This window comes from Callospermophilus lateralis, unplaced genomic scaffold (genome assembly GCF_048772815.1).
Source record: "Callospermophilus lateralis isolate mCalLat2 unplaced genomic scaffold, mCalLat2.hap1 Scaffold_66, whole genome shotgun sequence".
Lineage (NCBI taxonomy): Eukaryota > Metazoa > Chordata > Mammalia > Rodentia > Sciuridae > Callospermophilus > Callospermophilus lateralis.
The window spans coordinates 2,444,805-2,466,445 of NW_027514882.1; the positions used below are offsets into that span (position 1 = coordinate 2,444,805).

The 21,641-nt window shown below is 43.8% G+C and overlaps 1 protein-coding gene across 1 annotated transcript in view; it reads left to right on the plus strand.

Moving 5' to 3' along the window:
• The first annotated feature begins 2,563 nt into the window (after positions 1-2,563).
• LOC143389118 (inactive serine protease PAMR1-like) overlaps positions 2,564-21,641 on the plus strand; it is a 74,442-nt gene continuing 55,364 nt past the window's right edge. Inside the window, exon 1 of the mRNA XM_077108403.1 lies at positions 2,564-2,636. Within this exon, the coding sequence (XP_076964518.1) occupies positions 2,564-2,636 (73 nt within the window). The remainder of the gene's footprint in view (positions 2,637-21,641) is intronic.

The following is a 21,641-nucleotide window of genomic DNA, read 5'->3' on the forward strand; positions in this document are numbered from 1 at the left end:
AGGAATGGAGCCTGTTGTTTATGTATTGAGACTTCTGCAATTGTGAGTCCCTAAACTTTTCTTCCCCTAAAATTACTCTGGTTGGCTCCAATAGTCTTAGCAGCGAAATAGCTGACTAAAACAGTGAGGGTTTTCTCTGGGCATCCTTAGGACAGATAATACAGATGATAGTTAATATTTATTGTGATGGCACATGCCACAATCCCAGGGACTCAAGAGACTGAGGTAGGAGGATTGCAAGTTTGAGCTGAGTCTTGGTAATATATCAGGATTCTGTTTGAAAATAAAAAATAAAAATGGCTGGGGATCTAGCTCTGTGGTAGAATAGCCCTGGGTTCAGTCTCCAGTAGTGGGAAAAAAATTGTGCAGCTAGAATGTGCTAGGCACTGTGCTACAGGTCTTCCATGCATAAACTCATTTAACCCTTCCAGTGGCCAAGAAAGTGGGTTTGATTATTATTTCCATTTTGTAGAGAAGAACACAGATTCAGAGATTTAGTTAGCTTGCTTGAAGTCAAGCAGTCAGAAAGTCACGACTGAAGGATTTGAACCCAGGGCTCTGAGTGCTGAGTGCTCGCTTCTGGTCACTTCATTGCAAGGTGCTCCTAGCAGGACTGGGAGTTTAGAAACTCCTCTTTAATGAAGCCATTCATGTCAGGGTTCCCACCTTTCCAAACCTGCTCAGAGCCCTGGGCTTTCACCCTCCCTCAGGTTTTTCTCACTTTCTTTTCCCTTCCACTTCAAATGCTTACTCTTTACTTCTGGCCTTCAACAATAGTTGAGGATCACTTACCTTCTTGTGGGGCTTGCTTTGGGCTCAGCACCCTCCAGTACCAAATCATCAGCACGCTCCAACAACTTAAAGAATAAAATTGAAACACTCTGGTGGCACTCAGAATCTTTGCTACATTTAAACTGTACATCCATTTGTCTCTAATCTTCAGTTGGCTTTGTCTATGGTTGGTTTTGTTCTGTATGCCTCTACATAACTATCTTCTATCATCTATCTGTCTCCTCTATTTATCAAAATTGCTTAAAAGGCATTTTAGTTGTAGGTCTTGCCATGGATCTTTTGGGGGAAAGTACAAATGCAAATTATGACCTACAATATAAACACCCACCATTTCCTATGGCATCAGCCAAGTTCCTAGATAGTCCTTTTTATACTCCCCTCTCTGGCTTGTGATAGGTCTTTCTTAGACTTCAGACCAAGCCTCTTTGCTCCAGGAAGCTTTCTTACTAGTCCTGGCTTGAAATGGTCACCTGCTTCTCCGGATATTGGCTTTTAAATCTGGTAGTACAAACTGGGACCAGCTATGGTCCAAGGCCCAATTCCACATTAGACGTGGGCATATCTTGCTTTGCCATGTCCAGCTGAGTGATATTGAGCAGGTAAGTTAATCCTCTGAGTCTCCATTTCTGCATCCATATTATGTAGATAATACCACCTACTGTACATCATGACTAAATGATTAAATACAATTCTGTAGAGGCAGAAGTGTACCTAAAATATTTAAATACAATTTTATAAGGGCAACATTGTAAGAGTCTGTATAGCCTAGTGGCTTGGACAATAGCCTCTGGATCTGGTTGCCCTGCGCGTTCCTATTCTAGCTCTACCCCTTACTGTGTGACCTCACATGTGTTATTGAACTCAGTGGCTCAATTTTCCTACTCTTGTAGGAAACGAAAAGATGGGTTTACTGTGAAAATACAGGAGGGAAGGCACCTGGCACAGAGAAGCTGATAAAAATCAGACATCTTGTAAACCATTCTTTTTACTCACTTCAAGATGTGGTTTGCAGTGCAGGTACCTAAACTGAGCTCTCTCACCGTACAGTGTCCCCAAGCTCCATGACCTGCCTGACATGTGCTCAGGAGTCATTTATACCGCTGAACTTACTCACCATCATAAGAAGATGAGCAACTGCCCCCTGCAGCCTACAGATCCAGACTAGGATCTGTTTCCAAACTAGGATCCTTAGAGCAGAGGGAGGGGAAAGAACTTAGAGGTAAGAGTGTTGGAAGGGAAGAGGGGTGGGCGTCTCTTCTCCTCCCATCACCAATTCCCTCTCCCGAGGCCATTGGGTTCCACGTGTGCCATGAGGGCAGCCGCAGCCAACCCGCGTGCCAGGCGTCCACGGAGGTGGGGCAGTGGGGTGAGAAACCACCCCTGCCTCACCTGAGTGGCCCCGTGGCCCTGCCTACCTGGATACCCGTCCAGGTGCTGCGGGACGCACCCTCCACCCAGGTGCGGGATATCTGGAGCCCAGAGGACCAGCAGCGTCCCCGCCCGCCCCGGTTCCCGGCCTCGGGGCACCGCCACACCTTCCCGGGACCGCAAGGGTTAAGGCAGCGGAGAGCAGAGGTTTGGGCTGACGTCACTCTGGCTGAAGGTGGTTTCCCTGGGATGAGGATGGGAGAGCCCGGCGGCGAGCTGAAACCCGAGCTGCCGCTCTGCCGGAGCTTGGGGAGGTCCCTGGAAGAGCCGCCAGCCCGCCGGCCTCCCACGTCCCTCCTCTTGCTCCCCCGCAGTCGCTGGGCTCGGCACCACCGCGGAAAAGATGGAGCTGGACCGGTGGACGCAGCTGGGGCTCACGTTTCTGCAGCTCCTTCTCATCTCGTCTCTGCCAAGAGGTACTGTCACCCATAGGGTCCAGGACGCCTCGAGAAGGGGACATTTCCCTCTAGGGGGCTGACCCAGAGCAGGACCCGGAGTCTGGGCGGGGGACTTTCTCTGGTGATAATCTCGGGGCTTTACTGGTGACCCCGGAGCGTCTGTTGCCTTCGCTTAGTAGGGGATACAGTTTTGTCATCCGTAATTGTGGGACTGGACTGCCTCAGGAAGGGGGACGAGCTCCAGTATGATCTGCTCAATTTTAGTTTATCTGCTTTAAAACATGAAATTACCTTGGGGAATCAATTCAGAGTGAGTTGCAAGCTTTGATTTGCAAAAGCAAAGTTTCCCCTGGAAAGAGCTCCGGCAGAGGTGAGCTGGAAAGAGAGGGGAATAAAGAGCAGGGCTTGCCTGGGTGTTCCTCCTAGTGAATCTTGCTTAATGCTGTCTTACAACAATGTATCTGAACAGAATTCCAACACAAGAGATTTCTTCATCCAGCATAGACACACTTTCTGATAAGAAAGAGAAAGAAGAGAAAGAAAGCTGGGGTTAAAAGTGCAAGCTGTTTCTGGGATGTTTGTTTTGAAGGAATTTTGGTTTCTTTGTTTTTCACATGCCATTTTTCTGAGCCACAATTCCCAGGTCAAATGGGCTTCCAGGACAAGTGAGGCTGGGACATGACTCAGAGCTCCTGGAAGCCTGTTGACCTAGCAAAGGACAAAAGCCAGGGAGTGGAGGGTCTTCTAATGGCTTGCTGTCAGGCAGGGAAGCAGGGGCTTCTTAGGAGCCTCTATCCTTACATGGCTCCAGGGATGAGGTGTCACATCAGGTGAGACTTATGAGGTAAAGGCTTGAGATGTACAGATGTGACAAAATAGGGCAGCTTTGTGCAGGAGCAGGTATTGTGAACCTGGCTGCCTGTTCCCTGTGCTCCATCTCTGCAGGTGGTCCAAGTAACAAACAGGATAAATGGGGTGGTGAGGATGCTGAGTGCTATGGTCTGCGATAGGGAGGGCGACACAGCCTAAGATACATCCCTCATCATCAACAAAAAACCTCTCCCCCACTTGGGCTGATCCTTTTCATTTACTTGGAGCCTGCCTGCCCCCAGGTAAATCTTCCTTTGTGATGTATCATCAAAATGGTGAGAGTGTTTCATTTGAATTTTACCTCCAAACTATCTGGAGCAGCCCAAAGACTAATGAAGGACAGAGGAGTTCTTCAGCAGTGGCTGATAACCCATAAGCCTAAACACTTGACCAGGGATAAGTTGAGGACTCCTCCCTCCTCGATCTCCAAACTTCCAGGCTGTGGTAGCCTTCTTTAGACCAACTCCAGAGGACCCTGGTTCTTGTCTGAGTGCCAGGGCTTGGGGGATGAGATTTCTCATTAATAAACAAACAAACAAATAAAACAAAACAAACAAAACAAACAAAACAAAGCTCAGCTGCCCACTGATCTGAAAAACCCACTTCTTACCGACCTGAGAATCTCTTTTACCTTTTGCTATGGAAAAGCATTGGGGAGGGTGTGTGATTTGTTGTCAGCCAATCTGTTGATGGAACTGGAGAGCTGTTCCATGTGTTTAACAAGGGTATTTCAGTTGTTCACATTTGGAGGGAAGGCAGAGGAATAGAGTGGAGAAGGAAAATATTTCTTCATGTAGTGAACGAGTCCACTCCCTGCTGGAATTTTGAATCTGGCCCCTGACAAGAAAAGCTTGGAAGCGTGTTTGTTCTAATTCCTTTGCTGAAAAGAGTGTTGGATAAAACGTAAACATCCACTGGGATGGAATGGGTGATTATTGTTGCTCATGAGCATGTGATACATGTTGGAGGATGAGCATCCAGACACTGGGCCAAGTGATAAACCTAACATAAACAGCATGTGAGAAGGGAAACCCAACTCCAGTGATTTCACCAACAGCAGTAGCTCTGCCAGAGTGACTCTGCCTAAGAGGAAAACCTCATTTAAAATATGGGTCTCTTGGGAAATGAAACCTTAATATGGATAACTTCACAAGTGTTACTTCCAACAGACGTTAGCTTGTGGGAAATGAACACAAACTTCAGTGGGGGAGATAATTTGAAGCACAGGTATTCAGTGGGTAGGAGCAGCCCACTGAGAAGGGGAATGTGGAGAGGAAGCTAGGGAGAAGGAGTGGTAAGAAAAAATGAGATTTTTTTTTTTTTATAATGGGATGTGTTAGCACATTCCAGGGTCAGAGCTAGGAAAACTGAGGAAGAGGGTGTTCATCCCAATATACTCTGAAAGTTTCTGGCACCCCAAAAGGAAAATAATTTTGTGGTGGGATCATGGATTTTTGGAGCTGAGAGTGACTTTAGTGGTCAGTTTAGTTTGGGTCCTTTGTTTTCAAAAGACAAGGAGACTGGACATCTAGCTGACATGTAGTGACATTTATGATCCAAAGGCTTTAGTGCATTAATTATGAGATTTCCCCACTTGATAAAGTAGGTATTATTGCCATCCTGCTTTACAGATGAAGTTCAAAGAGGCTCTGTGATTGGTTCAAGGATACACATGAATGATTCTTCAAAAAAATTAAACCTAGAATTGCCATTTGATCTAATGATTCCACTTCTGGGCATATACACAAAATAATTGAAAGCAGAGACTTGAACAGGTATTTGTAAACTTATGGTCCTAGTATATTACTCCCCAAAGTCAAAAGATGGAAACAACCCAATGTTGGTTGGTGGATAAATAAAATGTGCTATAGGCATAGAATAAGATATCATTCATGTTTAAAAATGAAGGAAACTTTGATACATAGTATAACATGGCTGAACCTTGAGAATAATATACTATATGAAAGAAACCAGACACAAAAGAAGACAAACATCACGTGATTTCATTTATGTGAGGCACCTAGAATAGTCAAGTTCATAGAGACAGTGGGATGGGAGTTGTCAGGAGCAGTGGAGAAGAAGGAACAGATGTTATTGTACAGAATTTCAGATGTAAAAATTCTAGACATAGATATGGGTGACTGTTGTACAATTGTGTAAATGTATTTTTAAAAAATTTATTTTAGTTGGGTGTAAGACCTTCATTTCATTTATTTATTTTTATGTAGAGCTGAGGACTGAACCCAGTGCCTTACATAGGCTAGGCAAGCACTCTACCCACTGAGCTACAACCTCAGCCCCTGTGTGAATGTATTTAAGGCTACTAAACTATGTATATAAACTATGTATATAAACATAGTTGGAAAGATGGTTTTATGTTATATACATGTTGCCACAATAAAAAAAAATTAAAGTCTAAGTAAGCAGATTACGGGAGCCTATGGTGAACCCCACTGTCCAATGTCTGAGCCCAAGTTTGCCTGTTAGCTGATTGACTTACACTCACACATTTAGCATGTGGGTAGATGGTGCTTATGCACATCTAACCTTGACAAAGTTCCAGGACACACAGGAAGCAGGGGAAAAGCCCTTGCTAGCTCCCGTTGCTCTGTCTTGGCTGACTGTGGCAAAGAGGAATGTTTCAGAGCTGAGAACTGCAAACTGGCAAGCTTCAGGTCACATGGCCTGCAGAAGTATTTAGCAGGACACGGTGCTTGGAAATGTGTGAACCTGAATGCCTTGAGGGAGTTTGGATCCTCTCTATGGCCTAACACTCATCTGCTAGTCTCCACTGGCATTTAAGTTTATGACCTCCATTTCTGAGAGGGATGGGGAGGAAGGCCACATGCTGAATGGGGACATCATGCAAGTTGAATAAAACTGCTTAGGAATAATTGACCAACAGGACTTTTAAAAACATCTTCTACAGGAGATTTTTATAAGACTGGAATATATTTGAACTTGTGTGTTTCGTGAAATGTAATCTCAGCTCTCTCTGTGACCTCCTATTCAATGCTTTATTCTCATGAATGACTACCAGTGTGACCTTTTGGTGGAAACTGAGGACAAAGCTGGGTGCTATAACTGGGCTTCATAAACTGTGAATCAAGCACTTTTGGACATGGAAGCCCAGAAGCAAAGGTGACTTTGAGCATGTAAGTCCTTTGGAAATAGCCAGAAGTCCTGGGGAGGTCTTTGGAATGTCACTGGCACAGACTGTAGGTTTGATTTAATCTTCTCTACATCTAAGTTGCACTGAGGAGTTAGAACTGGCTGAGATAATAATGTCTGAGAGACCTAATGATTGGCCTTGAGTTAGAAAATGATTTCCACCTGCCTCAATGAGGGTGAACAATCCTGATACAGTAGAACACTTCTCCCCTGATCCCAGCTCTAGAAATGGCAGTTGATTTGAGGCCTATGCACATTGGGGAAATTGTCATTTCCATGATAAATGAGGGAAGGTGTGCACCTCCCTTGTCCTCTAAGGGAGAGGGGTGAGCAAAGGAACTGTCACTCTCACCATAGGGATGTTTGAAAGTCACAAGCCCTTCCCTCCTCATTTTAATTTAAAGAGGAGAGAAATACTGTGTTTATACTTTCCAGTTCCTGAATTCCAGGGCAGAGGACCCAGAAGCCAGCTGGAACATTGAATGCTACCAGATTGGTGGCAGAACGTCTACCAGATTCCAAGCCTGGTCTATGTTTAAGGAAATCTGTTTGTCAGCCTTCACAAGATGTAGGCCAAAACCATACATTTTGAATGGAGAGAAATAAGTAAAAAAATGCAGGACAGATCAGGTTTCATAACTGTGAACAAAATGACTCAAAGAAGGCAGGGGATTAAGAGTTGGCTGGAGATGGTCCACTCTCTGAGGAACTGAGACTTTCTGCCTTCTCCCCAGGTTTATTTCTTATATTTTTTTATGTTACAATTACCTGTGTGGCACAGACTCAGTGCCCGTGTGGGTTGACAGTGACGCAGGTAGGGGTCGCACATCAAATTCTTCACATCCATGATAGAAATTCAAAGGGTGGAAGCACACCTTAATGATCTAATCCCAAGACTGGTCACACAGATAGTTAGTTGATGGAGTTTGTGATAAGTGCCAAGCATTCTTCTATATGCCTTACATGCATTTACTTGATCCTTACAACAGATCCAGGAGGTAAGTACTGTTATCATGAGCTCCAGGTCACACATAAGAGAACTTAGGTAAAGGTTCAGTACTAATCAGGTCACATGTCAGATGTTTGTGTTTTAAGTCCAGGCAGCCCGACTCCATAAGACATGTCCTGACACCCTGCATAATATTGCTACAGTAAGTGGCTGGACCAATTGTGGCAGATATGCTGGCTGTATTTTGGCTAAATATGACCCCAGTGTAGGTAGACATTTGATTATCCCTTGGACTTTCCAGCTGCTCAGATTGGCCTCCCCCCATAATGGCACACATGTAAGGTTATGTGTGCCATTATGGGGGGAGGGTGCTGGTTGATGCTCAGAAGGAACAGAAACAGTAGCCACGGTGGGGCCATATGAATCTTAACAGGAGACATTTGCTTGAGGAAACCAAGATGCTAAGCAGACCCCGAATCCAACCAGTTTCTGGGATAACCGTCCAGTATCATGCATCTCACTCTGATTAAACTCTGGACATGGAAAGTTCTTTGTTCCATGGTCAACTTTTATAATTCAAGTCACGCGTCCATTCGCATAGAAACAGAATTAAGGATGAGACATATTTGAAGTCTGGCCATGACACTACGTATCACTGCTCCTTTATGGATTTATTCTGTCAAGTTCATCAATGTGTGCACTTTTAAGCCATGGGATTGCGGGGAACAGGTCCGGAATGAATAAGAGAAAACTATCCCCTTCCTTCTTTTTTTGGCATATTGATGGATATTGCAGAGAACAGACTCGATCTCCCTTCATTAGTACTAGGATGGGTTTTAACCAATTCATTTCAACCTTGAATGAGGACCTACTATCTGCAGATACCAATGACCTGGGTCTTATATCAAGTAGGTAAGATCAGTGCTACCCTTGGATGAGTGGTGAGTGAAGATGCCTCTTTTTGCCACCCTTTGGTTTCTGGAGTTGACTCAATGCCTCAGCTCCTGCAGGCTTGGAGTTGTGATCACCGCCACTCTGAGGTTCTGGCTGTCTCAGTATTGAGTTAGTGGTTTGGCAGCCTGCATCTGGGTAAGTAGCAGTCTGGTCAGTTGGTTTGGTGATTGGAAAACCAGGACTGCTGCTGTCAGAACACAGTGAGGAACACATACTGCCAAGTTGAGCTCATGGGGAGATTGCAATTTTCCACATAAGCTGAAATCACATTTGGTTTAAAATAAATCCCAGCCATTTTAGCACCAAAACTCTGAATGGTGGGGTGCGTGCGTGTGTGTGGGGGGATGTTGGCTGCATTTACTTCAGATCAAATGAATTGTTTGGGGACTCTGACAAACTAAACTGTCAAATGTTTTCAAACCCAGTTCCCCTTCCATGTACTTGAAAGGATTCCATTGAAAGTTATCAATAAGTCCCAGCATTGTGGGATCGCTCCTCAGGAGTTGACAGCGATAGTGGAGAACACCTGAAGTGACTTAGGATAAGTTTTCTGAGCTGAACTTTTAGTTGGAAACATCTGCTCCCGTGTTTCCCAACCTGGTCGTGGCTCACCTGGATGCTCCTGGCTCACCTGGATGCTCTCAGAAGGAAAGACACTGCTGGTGATCAAAAGGCTTGGTCTGTTTTTCTGCCACTAGGGGGTGAACTGCTTGCTTCCAAATGGTGTTCAGCCTCCTTTATGGCAAGCCTGGCTCCTGGGAAATCCAGTGGTAGGACAGAGTGGGTAGGTCCTGAGTCCTTGTGGAAATTTGCTACAAACTGCAGTAAACAAAAATATCCAGGGGCTGGGGATGTGGCTCAAGCGGTAACGTGCTCGCCTGGCATGCATGAGGCACTGGGTTCAATCCTCAGCACCACATAAAAATAAAATAAAGATGTTATGTCCACCGAAAACTAAAAATATAAATATAAAAAAAAATCTCTCTCTCTCTCTAAAAAAAAAAAAAAAATACAGCAATAATGAACCCCAAGGTCTGCTCACTCTGCACACTTGAGACTGAAAAGCCACAGCAAGAGAGGATGCTCACACGTCTCAGTCTTCATCACAGGTAGCCTTCATCTTGGCTTCACATGCCTCCCAAGTCCATGGCCAGGTATCTACGCAGCAGTATTTACCAAGCACCTGTCAGGTGCTCAGCTTGTTTCCAGGGACTGCACTGCCTTGGTGAAAAGAAGACAAAGTCCTTTTCCTTAAGCACTTGCAATCAATTGAGAGAATTTAAGGCCCAGCCTGGCATCTCCCTCCCAAAGTGGGCCTTGGGGATTGCTAATCCTGGGAGATTTTAATCAAAAACAAACAGAAAACAGGATATAATGATGAAATAAGTCTGGGAGATGTGGAGATTGACTATACACAAAGCATATATAGATCTGCAAAGTTCTGCAACAAAGAAAGCTGTAATTAGCATTTTACAAAGATATTTGATCACAGAGTCTTTCTTTTTCTTTTCTTTCTTACTTTCTTTTTTCTTTTCTTTTCTTTTTTTTTTTTTTTTTTTTTGACATAAGACTGTACTATCCAATGGAATTAGTGCTCCATGGAACAAGGTTTTACAAACTCTGGTCTCTTTCTCTTAAAGCATTGAAGAATACCTCACAAAGACACAGGACTGGGTAAGAAGGGCATTTGGGAATCTGTAAAACATGAGCTTCTCTTCAGATGTTTGCTGAGAGATGGGCCGGAAGTCTGCTGTCCTTGTCATTCAGTATGTGCTAATATGTTGGAAAGACCCTAGAATCGATGGCTTATCCCTGTTGCTGTGCGTGTGCAAGTCCTCGCCAGCATTGACCTGCATGTGTCATTGAGAAGACTCTTTTCGGGGCTGGGGATGTGGCTCAAGCGGTAGCGCACTGGCCTGGCATGCGTGCAGCCCGGGTTCGATCCTCAGCATCACAAACAAACAAAGATGTTGTGTCAGCTGAAAACTAAGAAATAAATGTTAAAATGTTAAAATTCTCTCTCTCTCTCTCTCTCTCTCTCTCTCTCTCTCTCTCTCTCTCTCCTTCTCTCTCTCTCTCTCTCTCACTGTCTCTTAAAAAAAAAAAAGAGAAGACTCATTTCCTGTATTCAAGTTGCTTAAAGTAACATGATTGGCCTGGGACCATTGGGCAGATGAAGTTGTGAGTGATAAAGTGTGCTCATGGTGACATGGCCATTCTAAGGCAAGAGCTGTGTATTGACTTCCACTTAGATGTATCCTCCCTTCAAAAATGAGAATATTTGATCCTCCTTCCAATCTCTGGGGACACTGAGTCCAAGGTCCCTTTATCACCAATTAGCCCCCTCCCCCTACACACAGAGGCTTGACTCTAATCTCTTGTTATTTATTCTGTCAGTTCTGGTGTATCTCAGTCACCATGACCCTGATTTGCCCAACCTAGAAATGGTCTGTATCTTATAGAGGTGTGCATGAGTTTAAGTCAAGGGCTGGGGATGCAGCTCCGTGGCAGCCTGCTTGTCTAGCATGCATGAGGAACTGGGTTCAATTCCTAGTGCTGCCAAAAAAAAAAGGTGTTTAGTGAGCCCCTGTTTGCTCTCTCTGGGACCCACTTTCTTCCTGCCTTTACTTATATCATTCCATTGTCATGCATCACAGTTTCTCTCTTGGCCATCACATTTGGCTTGCCTTGTCTCTCTGCCCAGTCTTATTTCAGATAGAATGAGTACAGTGACTGTGGGTGAGGAATAAAACCAGCAGTTTCTATGAAGGACGTTCTGACTATGTAGAATATGGGAACCTAAGATCTTCTCTGCAAAGATTCAGCCCTACTTTCCCTATGTGTGGGATCTGTCTTGGATTTGATCTCTTGGTATGGATGTAATTGTGTTTATATGTGCAGGAGAATACAGGTGCAGATGTGAACGTGTACATATTGTGCAGATGTATGAATGTGTGTGTGCATGGGGTATAGAGTACTGGGACAGGCCAGGGTTTGAATCCTACCTGTCTTTTATGGAGAGTTTTCTCGGAGGCAAATTGATTGACCTCTCTAATGTAGCCTTATCACATTTCAATCTGGAGGCTGAGTCGATTCGTGTTTACATCACAGGTTTATTGAAGGCACTAAATGAGGCAATTCATTTAAAATACTTAGCTTGATAGAAAGGGAGTATTCAGGAAATTAAAGTCTCCTACTCTCCTTCCTTCTTCTGTTTTTTCCTACGAGCACGTTTCACGAGGAATTTGAGCAGCAGCAGTACCAGGAGTTTTATCCACAGGAGAATGGACTTGATCTTGAGGCTTACTTCATCAGTCTAGGATCCCATCCTATCGACAACCCTCAATATTCACCTTGTGTTTATCCCTCAAGGCTTGCTCCCTTCCCTTGGTTACATCATTCATCTGCCTTCCAGCCTTAGAGGAAATGCTTTCCACCTGCTGTGTTTGAGATGGGGCCGGTGGCAGGCTTTTGCAGGCTCCTGTGGGACAGTGGAGGTGGTTCTGGGACAGTGAAGTTGCCGCCTGAACACTGAGGCCCCCTTAAAAGTCTGCAGAGGAGATGTTGTTAATGATGGTGCACTTGTGCTTCAAGGGTGGAGCCAGCAGAAATCTCTGTGAAAGGAAGTTCCCCTTCATCCTGACCTAGCCTGCAGAGCTGGGGGAGGTAATAGTGGGGAAGACTTGCCTGACCTAAGATGCCACCAGTCCAGGGTTTAGGGACCTAACGCACATACCATTGCGAGTGCATAGCCCTTGCTGAGCATTCCTTCACTCTTGACATCTGTTGTGGCCAGCTGCCTTCAGGAGAAGGAGAATCTGGTTTCTGCTTGGCAGAATCTGGATGTGAAAGCAGTGCAAACTCTGGAAGCTCTTGGCAGAAGTTGTCCCTGGTAGACTCAGGCCCCAGTGAAGCCCTGATGTACTCTGACTCAGAGGACATTCGAGTGTGGAAGACTGGGAACATGTGGGATGATCTGCAGACTGCCTGGGCCTGAGAACATCTAGGTTGGGTGTTTAATGTTAAGAGTGGTCTTATTTTTAGTGTAACCATTCTTTGTTTGGTGCAATGTTTGCTGGGTTCTCTTGTCACATATGTGGAGATGCATTATTCAATTACTTTTTCAGCAGCTAGTGCTGGTAAAAATAAGATCTATTAAGTTCATGTTCTCATATGTGAAATAACTCACAAACAGCTGTTCTTCAAGGATTTTCAGTGCCACAGCTGTCAAAGAAAATAGCAACTGGGGGCTCCTCCATGACACTAGAGTTTGAGTTTTGTTCCCCTTGGCTACTGATGTGGTGTGTCTATTTCTGAAGAGAAGCAGCAGGAGGTGAGGTATGTCCTATTAAATGGTGTCAGAAGAGGAAGTACTAAGGTTTGAGCCCCCTTCCCCCAATTTTATGTGTTGGAAACTTAACCCCCACATGCACAGTCAGGTGGCAGTGGGACTTTGGAAGGTGATTGGCTCTGCCCTCATGAATGTATTGATCTATTCATGGATTAATAGATTGATGGGTTATGGAGAGAGCAGCTTTGTTTTAAAGGTGAGTTCTCTTTGGCACTCTTATTCTGTCCTGCCTTGTGATGCCCTCCACCACGTCATGCAGCAAGAAGGCCCAGATACTGAGCAGATGCCAAAATCTTGCTCTTGAACTTCCCAGCCTCTAGAACCAGGAGCTCAATAAGTATCCATTCTTTATAAGTTACCTGGTCTCAGGTATTTTGTTATAGCAACAGTAAACAGACTAAGATAGGATGGATTAAAGAAAAGAAATTAGAACCCCAAAGAACAAATGGGAAGAACCCAGAATTTCATCATAGAAACACAAACAGCCTATCTGAAAATTCTCTGGATGTGTGGGCCACTGAGGACACATTATTGCTCATCCCATTTTTTTTTTTTTTTTAGCCATCTGCATCTTAGCCAAAGATGTGATTTAAAAGAAAAAAAAATCTGATGAGAATAATGGTCTCTGCTGAAAATAATGCCTGACAAATAGGAGTCTTTCTTCCAAAGACCTTTATGGTTATTGTCATCTTCAAATGCAGCAGCAGCAATGATCTCATCACTGTGTCTCCTTCCTCTTGAGGCTTTGGGGAAATACCATGTCAAGGTGTCTTGTCTATGGTTCTCTGGAAGCATCAGAGAGGGACGAATTCCAATGTGGGTCCAGAGTAGAGCCTAGAAGGTCAGAGTACCTTTCAGAGCCACCAAGAAGGCAGCGAGTTATTAAGTGGGAAGGGAGAACCAATGCAAAGCCCAGCTTCCCAGGGCCTGGAGGGCGGCTGGCTTAAGCTGCAGGACAGGACTGTGCTCCTCAAAGGAGGATGCTTGCTCAGAAGGCAGAGACTTAGCCTCCAGCTGCAGGGATTCTAAGGGAATAGGCTCATTAACAAGCATCTCAGGTGGTTTCCATGCAGATGGTGATCTAGAGGAGAACATGGGCTTCTGATGCACACAGTGTCAGCTCTACCCCTTACTGCGCAAATCGATCAAGATACTTGACCTTTCTGTGCCTCAGTTTCTTCACTACAGAATGCATATTCCTAATGCCATTGTGAATTAAAACGACACCACCACCACCACCACCACGTTGGAACGTATGGAAAACACTTGGCTGGGTGCCAGCTCAGAGCAAGCTCCCAGGGTGTTTATGTATGTTAGTTGCCAATTAGAATTACCAATGATATCCCTGAGAACAAGGCCAGGATTATGGTTAATGCTCTGATTGTGGAAACAGATGGCCTCAATTTGAATCCTGTCTCTACACTTTACTACCTGTGCAGTCTTGGGCATATTTCTTACCTCTCTATACCTCAGTTTCCTCATCTATGAAATAGAGGCAGGTATTGTCCCTATACTATCGGATTATTGTAAGCTCTTGGGTTCCATGGAGAAGTGCAACTCTAGAGGAGTACCATCAGTGCCCACATTTCCCAGAGAAGGAAACCGAGACAAAGAAATTCAGTGGCTCATCCAAAGTCACATGGTCACTGCTGGAGCCAGGGTTCAAATTCAGGGAATCTGATGCTCAAATATTTTTATTTCATGGGTGCCACTTTCTTCTTACAAGTTGGAAGTGTGAACTCTGGTACATGATACAAGTGCCCTTCCTTGCATTGGTAGGAACAAGGCTTTTGCCCCAGTAAGAGCTGGGTTCTGATCTTTCTTCTTTTACCTGAAAGCTGTGTGACCTGGATTTATTTGTTTTACTCTGTTTCCTCATTAATTAAATGAAGAAAATAATAACCCACTTCCAACTGGTTGTGAGGATCCAATGAGCTGGACACCAATAGGGTTAGGACTCAGAGACGGCCCTTGGAGACGGAGGTGGGATCAGGGAGCAGAGGCGCGTGACGCAGAGTCACCCCACGCAGTGTGCTTGGTAAAGGAGGAAGGAGAAAGGAAGTCACAAATCTATTTCTGTTCCCCTCGCCATCCTCTTTGTACAGGATGTTTAACACCAGATATTTAAGGAATCCAATGACAGTCCTGGTGTCTAAAGTGGGGTGACAAGGTCTTTGCTTTCTAGTTGTCATTATTTTGCTAAAATAATAATTGGCAATACTGAGATCACCCAGGGGTGAGAACCAGCCAGGCTGGGGCTGAGGGTCTCTTGGTGACAGGATGGCTCTCAAAGTCTCAGTGGGGAGGATGGAGGATGGGCCCCCAGTAAGCATGCCATCACCTCTGACTCAAGTCTTTTTGAGTGTGTCCTGGGCTTTGTGTGTTCATCAGTCCTTCGAGCTGGTGGTGAGACCCTCCAGCAGTGGGGACCGCTGTGTGCTGTTGGACATCAATACAGTGAGTTCAGATGGCTCAGGAGGAGGGGTGGGGGGAGCAGGGATGAGTGAGGAGCTCCAGCTGCCTAATTATATATCCCTCTGATTCTTGCCTCTTTTTTCCTCTCCCTCTGGTCTCAGAAGACTTATAAAATGCAAGATAGTTTAAAAAAGAAAAAAATCCCTCAGTAGAAATTCTAATTAAATGAGGTTAAGTGGGAGGGCTGTGGGATTTTGGGTGGATTCAAAAGCAGAGTCTAACATCAAGGAAGAGGATCTGGTACATGATACAAGTGCCCTTCTTTGCCACCCTCAGGGGTGGTCTTGACTTGGGCCTTTGTTCTGGCAAGGGATGTTCTGATCAGGTATGGAAGAGGCTGCCCCTTGTTCTCATAGAGAATCCCGAGTCATCCAGCTGGACATTACTGGCCATTGTGGCAGTATATTTCTTAATATATAATATTGAAGAGCTTGGGCTTGGAGACCATGCTAAGGGGCACAGAAGCACCTCCTGCCCCTGCCTCGGTGAGCCCCCTGTTGGAGGCACTGTCCCTGCATCCTCTGAACAATTGAAACAGACCAGGGCCAGAGAGCCTTGAAATGAACTGCCTGCATGTCCCCCGGGCAGTTCAACTGTGTGCAAAATAATGACAGTGACAGCAAAGTACATTCATCAAGTACATGAAACCGTGCCCATTCGTTGGCATGTCTCCTTGACATGTCTCCTTGACTTGGTATTCTCATTGATAAGACTGGGCTAAGAGGTTAAGTGATTTACATTTTTTTCAAAGTGAATTCTGGAAGAACCAGGACTGGACTGATGTAACTAGATTCCCCATTCTGGATAGAGAGATATCAGGATGGCTGCTCCTGAGCATGGAAGTCAGGGCTTGGGTGAAGAAGCTTATGGTGCCCCAAATGCTCTCGATTATTTGCTTACCCTGATTTTAAGAAAAAGTGGGAGAGGGGAGTTTAGGGGAGCCCTCACATGTACAGGGTAATTGTGTAGCAATTTAGAATGACTGACTTTTGCCGGCACAATAGTGCACACCTGAAATCCCAGTGGCTCGGGAGGCTGAGACAGGAGGATCAGAAGTTCAAAGCCAGCCTCAGCAAAAGTGAGGTGCTAAGCAACTCCGTGAGACCCTGTTTCTAAATAAAATACAAAATAGGGCTGGGGATGTGGCTCAGTGGCTGAGTGCCCCTGAGTTCAATCCCTGGTACCCACCCCTCTCTGCAAAAAAGAAAAAAAAAGACTTTTGAAAACCTTTCCAATTCAAGAGAAAATAACCTATGATGAAAGTGAAGGGGAAAGAAAAGCACAATTTCTAAAACAAAACATGTTACCAATTTTGAGAGGCTGGGAGACTCTGGGTTGACACATCCATTGATACTCACAGATAAATATTATGTCCACTGGAAACAGAAGACTTGAGGTTAGATGCCAAAATGCTATTTTTGTGAATACTTTTTATTTCTTTATTTATGCTTTTTTTCATTTTCCAAAGCTTTCACAAAAAACTCTTTTTTTATTCTTTCTTCACATCCTCCTCCTCCTCCTCCTCAAAAGTGCATTGCTTTGGTTGGGTAAGAGGCACAGGCAGAACGCAGAGGATTTCTAAGTCAGTGAATGTATTCTGTGTGATACTGTAACAGTGGACACATGCCACATACTGGTGTCCAATCCCACAGAATGTGCACCTCTGGGGTTGAAGCCTAATATCTGTGACCTTCCTGTGTGGCTCCAGGTTCATCAATGGTAACAACCACAGCACTTTGAAGGGGGCTGTTGGTAACAGAGGAGGTTGCCCATGGATGGGGACAGAGCGTATATTGGAAGTCTCTCTGCCTTCCACTTAATTTTGTTACAAACCTAAAATGGCTCTGCGAGTGAGGTCTAAGAGTGTTTGATAAAGAAGAAATACATATTTTATCCAATGGAGAGGTTGGCAAGGAGTCGACCGTGCGGCACCCAGCACTCCCTCCGTAAGCTTGATTTTGCTACATGATCACAGCATGTGCTCCATGGCCCAGTGCCTCAGTTTATCCCAGGGTGAGGTTCATGGGCTTTTGTGTTTCATTTATGCTCGTATTACTGGAAGCCCTGACAGTAGAAGGCTCACCGGCAGATTTTGTGAGGCTGTTTTATTTTTAATTTTTAATTGATTTTATTTTTTAAATACATGACAGCAGAATGCATTACAATTCTTGTTGCACATATACAGCACAATTTTTCATATCTGCTTGTATATAGAGTATGTTCACACCAATTCATGTCTTCATACATGTACTTTGGATAATGATGTCCATCACATTCCACCATCATTTCACCCCATACCCCTTCTTTTCCTCTCCCACCCCTCTGCCCTATCTAGAGTTTGTCTATTTCTCCCATGCTCCCCGTCCCAACCCCACTATGAATCAGCCTCCTTATATCAGAGAGAACATTCAGCAGTTGTTTTTTTTGTGATTGGCTAACTTCACTTAGCATTATCTTCTCCAACTCCATCCATTTACCTGAAAATGCCATGATATTATTCTCTTTTATGGCTGAGTAATATTCCATTGTGTATATATGCCACATTTTCTTTATCCATTACTCTACTGAAGGGCATCTAGGTTGGTCCCACAGTTTAGCTATTGTGAATTGTGCTGCTAGAAGCATTGATGTGGCTGTGTCCCTGTAGTATGCTGTTTTTCAGTCTGTAAGGCTGTTTATAAATGTGGAAAGCAAGGCAAGTTTGCTCGGCTCCTGTGGCTGGCAGAACTGCAGGCTGGTATAGCCTCTTCCCTGCTAGGAGCAAGCTTGTTCACCTCCCCATATCCCTGGTAATTCTGGGGACCACTTTTTTTTCCCCCTCAGAATTAATTCCCTCAAAAAGATTGGCATTTCTCTTTGCCTCCATTAAAAAAAAAAAGTCCAGCTCTTTTCTTCTTAGCTCTTTTCCTCACTGGTAAAGTGAAGGGGTCGGAGTGAATGCTTTTAATGGGGAAGAAAATGTATTACCAACCTCATTGGATCATTTTGAAGATGAAATTGCACAAAGAATACAAAGTACTTTCTGTACTGAAACATTAAAGTGCTTTAGCATACATTTCAGAAAACATTCCATAACTTTTACAGCTGTTGTTGTTTCTCTCCGTCTTAGTTTCTGGAACTGGCCCTTAGCACCATATTGAAATTCCCTGAAATTTGTACAGCTGAAGCCAAATGGCCAACGTGCCCTTTCCACCAATATACTTCTAATAAATGGAACACAGAAAATGATGGTCTGTTATGATAAGGCGACAAGACAGTGAATAGGATGTTATAACAGAGACCATGGGTCGGGGGTGTGCGGTGTGCATTCAGAAAAGAAGGCCAGGGAGGCTCTCTCTGAACAGGTATGATGTATGCTGAGGGCCCAACAGCTGGGACAGAGGCTGTGGCTAAGCAAATGCTTTTGCCTCAGGCAGGCAAAAGCTTGGTGGGTTGAGAAGCTGATAGAAAGTGGGAAACAGTGGCCAAGAGAAGGATGGAGCAGAGGGGAGGGAGCCGGCTCTCCAAACACACACACACACACACACACACACACACACACACACACAGTGCCACCTTATCCATTTTAAGTGTGTAATTCAGTAGCATTAATTATATTCACTCTGTTGTACAAACATCACACCTATTTCCAAAATGTTTCCATCACCCCAAATAGAAACTCTTTATTAAGCAATAATTCTCCCCTTCCTTCTAGCCCCCCAATCTAATACCCCTCTAATATATTTTGTCTCTTTGAATTTGCTTATTATAAATATTTCATATAAATAGAATCGGACAATATTTGGACTTTTGTGTGTGGCTTCTTTCACTTGGCTGAATGGTTTCAAGATTCTTCTGTGTTGCAGTGTGTACATACTGCATTCCTTTTTTGTGGCCGAATAATAGTCCATTGGCTACACATACCTTATTTTGTTTCTCCATTTGTTTCTTGGTGAACCCTTGGGTTGTTTTTACCTTTTGACTGTTGTGAATAAATATCAGCATGCTAGTATATTTGAGTCCCTGTTTTCACTGTTTTAGATAAATACCTTGCAGTAGAATTGCTGGATCATGTAGTGATTTAACTTTTAATGGAACCACTACATTGTTTTCCACATCAATCGGATCATTGACATTTCTATCAGCAATATAGGAGAGTTTTAGTATCTCTACGTCTTTGCCAACACTTAAAAAAAATTTTTTTTGATTATAGCCATCGCAGTAAGTATTATCTCATTGTGGCACTGATTTGCATTTCCTAAATGACCTGTTAAGTTTGAACATCTTCTTCTGGGCTGGTTTACCCCTTGTATCTCTGTTCCAGCCACTGGTCCATTTTTAAATTGGTCTCTTTGTGGCTGAGTTGTAAGAGTTGTTTTTTGCAATGTTCTGAATGCTAAACTTATCATATAAATGTTCTGCAAATATTTTCTCTCGTTCTGTTGTCTGTCTTTTCACTTTCTCAGTAATGTCTTTGATGCTAAAGGGGTTTTAATTTTGATGAAGTTGAATTTATGTAATTTTTTGTTGTTGTTCTTGCTTTCTGTGTCATTTCCAAAAACCCATTGACACATCTAGACTCGTGGGAACTCACATCTGTGCTTTTATTCTGTTTTTCTCTCTTTTAAACATTCAGTTCTTGCTAGATTTTTGAGGTCATCCACTTTGGCAGGTAACGAAGCCTGTAAGCTCAGCTAGTAAGTCCCCTGTGACTACAGGGGACTCTCTGAGGTTGCTCATGGAATGGAGAGAGAAGCAAAATCTCAACAGTGACCAGGCTGTGGTGACCTGTGCCAATCTAAAGCCAGGGTGAGGGTCATTGCTGGTTCAATGATATTTGTCCAAAATGATGAAAGAAAGTAAATTTTTCATAAAACTAGATTCATCCAATTTAAGAAACTGTCCATCATCTGGGTGGTTCCTTTTCATGCTATTAGAATCTTCTTATGGCCCGAGACTGAGGATAGATGGTGATAGTTTCTTAAAGCGGTTGCACTTGGCAGACTTAGGAGTGATCAACCTTGGGTCAGAATTCCAAGTTTAGGGGAGGGAAATAGAAAACTAAACTATGGAGTCAAGGGTTTAGAGGTCCCCACAGACACTAGGGTTTGTTTTTATGGGCCTGTGAAGCATCTCAGGGATCTCTGCCTGATCCTTCTGTGGAAGGCTTCAGAGGACCTTGCCCACATTCACTATCTTCCCCAAATATCTGACCCCTTTCTGCTTTAATCATCATCTTTGTGTGAGGATTTTTATAGAAATGGAGAGTGGGGAACAAAGCAATTCAAAGGTAGAAGTTTTTGTCTGACTTCCTCTGCACAACCTCCAACTGATTCCTCTGAAAGATTTTTCCAGATGGTTTTCTTTTTTACTTAAGGTATATAAATATCAAAAAAGAAAATAAAAAACAAGAAAGGAAAAAAAAAATCCTACCCCAAAGAGAACATTGCTTTCTCGCGGGAAAGAATGCTCAGTTGTACTCAGGGAATTGAATGAAGTTGGGTTAATGAGTTCACCCTTGTAAAATATTGAAATTCTCCCAAACATACTAATTAAGGTACTTTTGTCTTTTCTGTTGGTTTTAGCTTTGAAGATACTATAAACTTGGCATGCTGCAAAATGGAAGAGCCAAGTTTGGAAGCAATAACATAGTCTATACTTGGCCATCAGCCTTGCACTTGAACGGCCTCATCTACAAAGTAGTCTCCGAAATTTTTATGATGGCACCATGACTACGCTGCATCCTATAGTTCTGCAGTTGAATGATTTCCCCTGGAGTTGTTCAGTGCACAATCTACGCAACTATAAAAATACTCCAACAAAAATAGAAACGAGGTATAGCTCAGTGGGTAGAGAGCTTGCCCAGCATGCATGAGGCCCTGGGTTCCATCCCCAGCACTGGAAAATAGATAAATAATTAAAATGAACACAGACACCTAAGAAACGTGTATGTTTTTGTAAATTGCATGCATGTTCTACTGTCAATATATTTAGATTATATATTGCTGAACATGATTTTTTGAAATAAAAATTCTATAAAAATAACCAGGCATAGTGGCCCACACCTATAATCCCCACAGATGGGGAGGCTGAGGCAGGAGGATCACAAGTTCAAAGCCAGCTTTAGCAACTCAGTGAGACTCTGTCTTTGAATAAAATACAAAAAAGGGATGGGGATGCGACTCAGTGTTTGAGTCTCCCTGAGTAAAATCCCCAGTACCCTGTTCCCCCTCATTCTATCAAAATAGTTGATTAGCAGTTATAGCAAGTTTCC